Here is a 9,022-nt window from a genome sequence, read left to right as displayed (position 1 = left end):
ACCCGGCGTTAATTGCACAGCCCCGCACGCAGAAATGCGATCGCTTAAACGTCTTTTGAGCTGACGTTTCGAAGTCTACGTCATTCACGACGCTAGACCAACTTCATGAGTCATTGAGAATCAAGTTGGCACCAGCGCGCTGGTGCTCTGGAGTCACTCTAGCGCGTGACACAGGGAACTTCGCATGTACGAGAAAGAATCGCACCCCCCCCTCCCCAAACACACACACACCAGATGGGCACCAACGACACTATCGGTCTCATCCTTAGCTCAATCCATCCTATCAATTCCATGAATCACACGGTATCTTCCATATACAAGGTTGCCAACACGTGACCCAGCCACGAACCTCAGTGCAGAAGAACAACTGATACCCAGCTGGTAAACTCACAGCACTCAAGCAGGCCGCCAGCCTAGCTGGGTAAACAAACGCATACCTCAAGCTCCTGCTCACGCTGCAGCGCAAACTGCTTGAACGACTCGACGATGATGCCCGCGCACGAGCAGTCGTAGACGTAGATCGACGGCGTGCCCATCCACTGCTGCAGATCGTACACCGAGAGGGGGATGTACTGTGTGAAACTCTGCAAATACGAGAACGGGCACATCATTACTAATGCTACTCGTGCAGGGCAATGTTAAACAGCTCTGCTGCTGGTCACACACACGCACGCACACGCGCACGCACACAGAGAGAGAGAGGAGTGTATTTCATGAAACCGTGCAAATGCAGGAAAACTGTATATCACATCTTTACTAGCACAACACAAAACAATGAGCAGTGCAATATTAAATGTATTTCTGACTGACCATTACGATAATTTACTCATTTGCCCAATGGACTGAAAAACAGTTCTAGTCAACCAGCAATGCACATTGTAAAGACAAATCTCTGTTACGACGTGCCGCAAAGAGGACTTTTTGGCCTGGACCCTATAGAAAATGTGTTAACTTGACTGATCTAGCAACAATATCCAAGAGAGGGTGTGGTTATCTCTCTCTCAGGCATATGTGTCAATTCTAAAGTCAGTGCATGGATCGGTGATTGATCGCAATGATACCAGTTGCTCACGATAATTCTAGAGTAGGCAGTAAAGCTATCCGTGTGTACTGGAATGTACACAGCCGTCACCTTTACTTGTTCTATGGGGAGAGATTTGCTCATTGATTGATGTTTGTCGATGTGCAGCTTATGACCACACGGCAGTCTTACATATTGAAAGAGCAACATACTTGCTTAGCTGTACACGATAGCCATGATGCTTACTAAGCAAACAGCAATATCTAACCTTGTTGAAAACCCAGATCTCGCCATTAACGGTTGGTCTTGGCACTCCGTGTCCATTGTAATGGAACAACACACGTTCTTCCTGTAATGTTAAAAGCAAAAGCTCAATATTAGAAACAATGACAATTTGTTCCTCCCTCTCTATCACACTTGCTCCCTACCGGTTGTAATTTCTAAAAATATTTCTAATGGTGATTGAACCATGAAACTTTTTATGTAGCGCAATTATAACCTAAATTAGCTGAAAATAACCCTAGAACCTAGAGGCTACTGTTCCTTTAAGTGATTGAGTGACAATTATAGAGTCAACCCTGTGCATAAGAGTCACTCAAGGGGAATAGCAAAATTGCCCATGCTAGAGTCGAGTTCAGATGATTATAGAATTATTCAAATTTTTTCTGATTACACATAGAAACTTGCCCTTCCGCACACCCTCAATCATAGACTTCTTTCATATATACACCACCTCGATCAGATAACCTTTACCTCATGTAAGTGCCTATTACAGACAGGTATCCATTTTAGAGTAATGATTTCATTGTATAACTGCTATTCAAGAAAAAATCCCACGAGTGTCCTACAGACACGCGATCAATCTATAGAAGTAGCTTCACCGTGTAACTGCCGTGCAAGGCAAAACATTGACCTTTACAGACAGGTGACCACTCTACAGAGGTAGCGGCTCACCTCGGGCACCTCGTCCTCCAGCAGCGGGTAGAGCTTGATGTGCGCGTTGTCGCGGACGCCGTAGCCGCGCGCCGCGTCGCAGTCGCGCCAGATCTGGCCGACGCAGATGCAGAGCCATTGTCGCAGCAGCGCGTGCGAGTCGGTCAGCTGCTCCAGGCACAGTGAGATGAGGTTTCCCTGCAGCACCGCCTCCTGTAAATACGCCGGCATGCTGAGAGGGGCAGGACTCACATGTATGCACGCGCGCACACACATACACATACACATTCATTGATAAACACGCACTCACGCACGCACGCACACACGCACTCACACATACACATTCATAGACAAATACGCACGCACACGCACGCACACAAACACACACACACAGAGTTTGTATAGAAGAAGAATATCCCTGTACTATGGCTGGAGTTCAAGTTTAGACAGTCCGAATAATACCTGTCCTTGTGGGTAGCCACTGACTATCATGGCTAAAACAAAGGTGGCCATTGTCCTGTGCTCTGCCTGTCGAATCACAACAAGAACAGTAATTAATAAACGATTAGCATGTTTCCCGAGCAGATGATCACGAGTAATACAAAATTGCTTGATGAATGGTGGGGAAATTAATATCAACGTTAGTGCCACGCTGGCGGCATGTAGACGGACAGACAGACAGACAGACAAATTCAAAGTGTTTCCAGAATACCCCCCCACCATAACTCGTTGGGGGGGGGGTATAATAACGGACTGGTGGCAACCAACATCACACTAATGACTGATAGGATCATGTAACTAGTTATGCTTACTGGCATGCAGGGATCTGCCAAGACAGATAGGAAATATTTTGTGACCATTATCGCTTGAACTAAATCAGTCTGACACGTCTGCAAAAAAGTGAAAAACATTTTTTGTATAAAGAACGAAACATTATATACAAATAGTTAAAAACCAGACAAATAGTAAGAACAGTTACCATGTGGATCACCGAACCACCTGATGATTTTTTCGAGGTGTTTCAGCAGTTTGTAATTTTGTATTTGAAGTACGTACGCTATTCCAGCAGCGAGGATCTTTGCCCAGATAAACACCAGTAGAGGGCGCAGCTCTCTTGCCGAGCTCTGCAGAAGCTTCAGCACATAGGGAAAGATACCGACTGACAATGCCAAGGGAAGATGCACACAGCCATTAGACTATACTACAACGCGGATATTTTACAATATACGAAAAAGCCAATGCATGAGAATGCCTCAACAGCTAACATGACACTCATTAAAGGAATACTGACTCCTAGGTGCTAGGATTATTTTCAGTTGAGTTAGGTTAAATTACGCTACATTAAAAATTTCATGGTTCAATCACCCATAAGCAAATGTTTTTTTTTAATGAACATTTTAAACTAACGACTACAGTTTGATACAACGGACGATGGCGGCCACTCAAGAAGCGCACTATCTGAAAAAGTTGCGCAAACGGACTTTTCAGCAAGGACTAACAGACCGACGGTGTGTTCAGTGTTTCTTATTTATTAATTTAAAAGGCAGAAGGATTGCAATATCTTATAAATGACATATAGTTTCAGTTATAATATGGGATAAATGGTCCTAAAATGAATATCGTTGGTGTTAATTGCATTTAAGTATAAATTATAATTGCACTTTTGTGATATAGCCTCAGTCTGTAACGTGCCCAAACTAAATTACTAATGCACAACTTTTTCAGGGTGGCAGCCATGATCGCGGGTGTCATGTCACCGCCAAAAATGTAGATTTTTGAAATTCAATGTTGCTTTTATGACAAAACGTGAATACGGAATTTAAAATATTTATAGGTATGTGCTCATTATTTATCAATCTACTATCATAATAATCACTCTCAAATTCTGTAATAAGCATTCCTTTAAAACTGTCACAGTCATGTCGGAAATACGTTAATAAAAGAGGAACCTGCAATGATTGCACTTTGATGGCTCAACTAATAAATCAATTTGGCACGTGTAGGACTCTTAATCCAATCACTGCCATTGTATTCGTTAGAAGATCAAGAATTTACCGAAACAGTGCCTCTAGCTCGAGTAACTCCACCAAGCGTACTGCCCAATGGCCACAGGTCCCGCAGAACTGCCCAACAGTTCCAGTGCACGCAACCTGTGCCACCTGACTCAAATAGCACCTCCGGCCAAAAAGACGCACCAACATGAAGTAGCCACTCACCAATAACATTACCACTATAAATGCAATATATATTTACATTTTATTAGGCCAGCATATCAGGCAGAGGTAAAACCATACGAACTCAAGGTTGATCGCTTCACGCAAAACTCTTACACTTAGGCCGCACCTTCAATTACTGCTTTACGTCTTACAGATACCAAAACGTACTCGCTATCGCGACAGGTATGGACAGAGATCTTTCCCTCACCTGTGAGAAACGATGGGAAGCTGCTCGGCGAGGGCTCTTGTCTGCGAGCCAACACGGACAAGCCACACCTGAGAAGGCTGGTCAGGCTGCTCTGGCAAAGAACAGACCTGTGTCGATACGTCTCACCCCTCGTTCAGAGATCACTGGACGCTGCCGGACAGACATATATCCAGCGCCAGGTCCCACGCCACTGCCTGCACGCGCACACGACCGAGACGAGAACGGTGGGCTTAGGGCGTACGTTCGACAAGCAAGACGCGTATGTGCGGATCTTTACAGTAATTAATTCCAAAGCACCCCCAACTTGGACCTAACTAACTCCATGTGTTTTTGCACATATTTTAGGAGAAAGAGGGTGCCCAATACATTACTAAAAAAACATATGCTTTAATTATAGTTGATTAAATTTAACGCATCAAAGATAAAAACAAAAACACCCCATTGACAATAGACAGTCTTATGGGAGAGACCTACTGTGCGGAGGCTTATTTAGCCATGGCTTTGTGTTCGTCACCTGCTCCCACCATGGGATGCTGATGAGTCGCAAGGAAGGTTGGCGACTAGATAATCGGGATGCAGTCGTACGACCTCATTGATTCGCTCGCCAATAGAAAGATTTGCGAAACAACGCTAGCACGACGACAAAGATCCTGTCGGAACAAACTTCTGAAACAAGTCTGAACCACGAATTGAAGTTCCATCCGTCCAATCCGCATGACAAAATCACTTTATGCTACACTGCTCAAGTGATAAGGGCGTTCTCCCAATTAGTCTTCTTACATTATCTATATTACTTTTTTCCCCTGATGTGCACGCAGCTACAAGCATGGTACACGCTCAAGTTAATAATTAAACGAGCAAACAAACTAGGGTTTCTAGCACTGTGTGTAGGGTTACCGGAAACTGGAACACCACTCGACGCGCCCCCGACCATGTTACAACTGTTAGTCGATATTTAAGCAATGTTTCACAAATTTCCTGCCATCAATTGACGTGCCCAACTGAATCATCAGCCCCATGTCATTGGCAGTTATTACCTCGCCGGCATGTGCCCGGTGTTCCATGCCCGATCGTGTCGTCGGTGATCGGCCGGTAAATCCAGTTGAGGTTCACCGAGCATCGGGCGTCGGCGGTCCGCTTCAACTGACCTGGAATTCTATTGCCAGAACGCTCTAAAACACACCAAATGAACACACTAAAGCAAGCTACCATGAAAGAGCTAAATACTGCAACTAGCATTGAAAAATCTATCTCTATTATTCACCATGTATAATACATTTAATTCGTCACCTCAATTTCCGCGGTATCAGTATTTTGGAATTTCGTTGCTCATCCAAACATCTGCCCTTGTAATTTTAATGTGTAAGAATGTAGAGACAGATTTTAATAAACACCTACTTGTCAATCAACTCCAGAGATATAATTTCGGTAACTAGCTTTGCCTTCGTTCTGAAGCACAAACCTGCCCAGCAAAAACGCCAATGTTTTGACAAGCCCTCTCATTCAGATGTCGGCTTCACTTATCACTACTCTACACACAGTCCCAAGGATGATCTTGTTTCGAAAAGCAAAAAACAAAACAAATCCAAAACAACTACAATCAACAAGCCGTTGTACTACATAGATGCCAGCTAAAAAAGAGACTGAAGGAGCATACAATTTCTACAGCTGTAAACAAGGATAATACTAGGCTGCATCTGAAAACACACAGGCTATTGTCATCATGTTTTATTTCGCTCCAAAGGTTTATCCACCGCAATTTTCCCTTGAACACTTTTGTGAAACGTTAATCACAGCTGTTCGAGACAACAGCACAAATTTTCCTACAGTAAACTTCTAAATTCCAAGAACAAAACGGCTCAAAATTTGCCACCATTCCTCCTTCTTACTCCCTAACAATTAGGTGCCAGAAAATTTATCGGAAGAACCAGGAGAAGGGCGAGGAACAGAGCCCAACCCATCAAAACCTTCTTTTTTTAAAAGTTAACACCTCATAATGCCTGAGGCCTAGAAACCCATGAAAAGCTGACTTACAGCATTGCTCACCACGGCAGCGCCGATTTCTGGATGCGGAGTCGTCAGACAGGAAAGTGAAGAGTCGGCCGGGGAGCGTCAGGGTTCATCGCTTAGTATCTCCTCTGCTGCGCAGCCGGCGAGCTGAGTGCAGTTCTTATATGACCTGCTGCGGCGGGGGATCGCCGCCGGTACCTCGCGCCATTCCATCGACGCCAGCTGGACACCCGGCCGTAAGCAAAAAAAATGGCGGTCAAAGCTCGTTGTAGTAATGTGACCGGCCGTTAAATGCACAGCCCCGCACGCAGAAATGCACGCTTAAACGTCTTATTGAGCCTGACGTTTCGAAGTGCTACGTTCATTCACGACGCTAGACCCAACTTCATGATGTCATGAGAATCAATGTGCAACCAGGCGCCGCGGTGCTTGGTCCTCTAGCGCCGTGCCACAGGAAACTTCGCATGTACGAGAAAGAAATCTGTCGCGCGCGCACCGTTTGGCGAACAAACTCCCCCGTTTGAATTCGATGCGCCCCCGTTTTAATTCCACCACAATAAAAGGTTTGCCAGGCTCGCGGACTCGATCGTCGCAAAAATTGACCGTTCGACAGGCACATCCCGACCGCGTTGTATCTTTTACGCGTACCCCCAACGGCACTCTTGGCCCACTGCAGATAGTCACACAAGTTAACTGACAATGCCACAGCTTAACTGTCCACTAACTGTACACCGACTCCGGCTATCATTAATATTACAAGAACCCCAAATACGCGTCTATGGTGTGTGGCGATTTGTGACGCATTAATATAGTCGTACCGGCTAAAATACCACGCCCGCCCCTAGTTTCCCCCCTCCCCCTTTCTCCCCTAGTTTCGCCCCCTCCCCTCCCCCTACCCCTGCCCCTCCCCCGTTTGAATTTCATCCTGGGAGAACCCTGGGCACAACGACACTATCTCTCATCCTTAGCTCAATCATTTCCTATCAATTCCGAGGAATCACACGGTATCTTCCATATACAGGTTGCCAACACGTGACCCAGCCACGAACCTCAGTGCAGAACGAACAACTTGATACCCCAGCTGAGTAACTCACCAGCACTCAAGCAGGCCGCCAGCCCTAGCTGCGGTAAACAAAACGCATACCCTTCAAGCTCCCTGCTCACGCTGACAGCGCAAACTGCTTGAACGACTCGACGAATGATGCCGCGCACGAGCAGCGTAGACGTAGTATCGACGTGCGTGCCATCCACTGCCTGCAGATCGGTACACCGAGGGCGGGATGTACTGTGTGAAACTCTGCCAAATACCAGAACGGCACATCATTACTAATGCTACTCGTGCAGGCCAATGTTAAACCAGCTCTCGCTGCTGCGTCACACACACGCACGCACACGGCGCACGCACACAGGAGAGGAGTGTATTTCATGAAACCGTGCAAATGCCAGGACAAACTGTATATCACATCTTTACTAGCACAACACAAAAACAATTGAGCAGTGCAATATTAATTTATTTCTGACTGGACCATTTACGATAATTTACTCATTTGGCCCAATGCGACTGAAAACAGTTCTAGTCAACCAAGCAATGCCACATTTTTGCCAGTTCTCTAGCCACTTTTTAGCCTGGACCCTATAGAAAATGCTGTTAACCTTGACTGATCTAGCAACATATCCAAGAGAGGTGGTGGTGATCTCTACTCTCCAGGCCATATGTGTCAATTCTAAAGTCAGTGCATGGCATCGGTACTGATCGCCAAAAAACTGGATTTTTTAAAAACCTCCCCCAGTTGCCTCACGATAATATCTTAGAGTAGGCAGGTAAAGCTATCCGTGCTGTACTTGAATGTACACAGCCGTCACCTTTTACTTGTTCTCATGGGAGAGATTTGTCATTGATTGATGTTTGTCGATTGTTGCAGCTTATGACCACACGGCAGTCTTACCATATTGAAAGAGCATACATACTTGCTTAGCCTGTTAACACGATAGCCAGTGATGCTTATACTAAGCAAACAGCAATAGCTTAACTTGTGAAAACCACGATCTCGCCATTGACGGTTGGGTCTTGGCACTCCGTGTCCATTGTAATTGGAACAACACACGTTCTTCCTGTAATGTTAAAAGCAAAAAGCTCAATATTAGAAACAATGACAATTGTTCCTCCCTCTCTATCACACTTGGCTCCCTACCCCCCCCCCCAGGTGTAATTTCCATAATCGATCATCGGTTGGACCCAAGTAACGAATGATCGTTTACAATCGCGTTACTCGGGCGTGTTATGCCTGGTTGTGGGTTATAGCGTCGTTTGCATGTATGTGCTTTTTAGCCCTGTTTGCACTGGTTTTGTTTGCATGATTACCTTACTTGTGTGTATAATACATTATCGTTTAATAAAGATTAACTTTCCATATGAGTAGCGATGATATCTCTAATTCTCATCACTTTTCCAAGTTTATAACATTTTTATTTTCTTTGCATATTTTCATTTTTTTTCATGAAATCGGATTTATGGATTTGATAAACAAGCGCTTGTTCGAAGCCACTGTTCAACCATGCATCGAGTATAATCGATGAATCATGACATCACTACTACTTACCTTTTACCTCTCATTCACTTCCTCTCCTCCTTCG

General features: G+C 45.0%; 1 protein-coding gene across 1 annotated transcript in view; it reads right to left on the bottom strand.

Annotated features, from left to right (window-relative positions):
• The window catches only part of LOC106821069 (regulatory-associated protein of mTOR-like), a 41,376-nt gene that overhangs the window by 26,935 nt on the left and 5,419 nt on the right, over positions 1–9,022 (bottom strand). Inside the window, exons 4-5 of the mRNA XM_014825711.1 lie at positions 1,290–1,370; positions 438–584 (exon numbers count right to left, since the gene is read on the bottom strand). Of these exons, the coding sequence (XP_014681197.1) occupies positions 438–584; positions 1,290–1,370 (228 nt within the window). The remainder of the gene's footprint in view (positions 1–437; positions 585–1,289; positions 1,371–9,022) is intronic.

Source organism: Priapulus caudatus, unplaced genomic scaffold, assembly GCF_000485595.1.
Source record: "Priapulus caudatus unplaced genomic scaffold, Priapulus_caudatus-5.0.1 Scaffold58, whole genome shotgun sequence".
NCBI lineage: Eukaryota > Metazoa > Priapulida > Priapulimorpha > Priapulimorphida > Priapulidae > Priapulus > Priapulus caudatus.
Note: the sequence above shows the minus strand (reverse complement) of the source record. Positions and strands in the feature narration are given on the sequence as shown.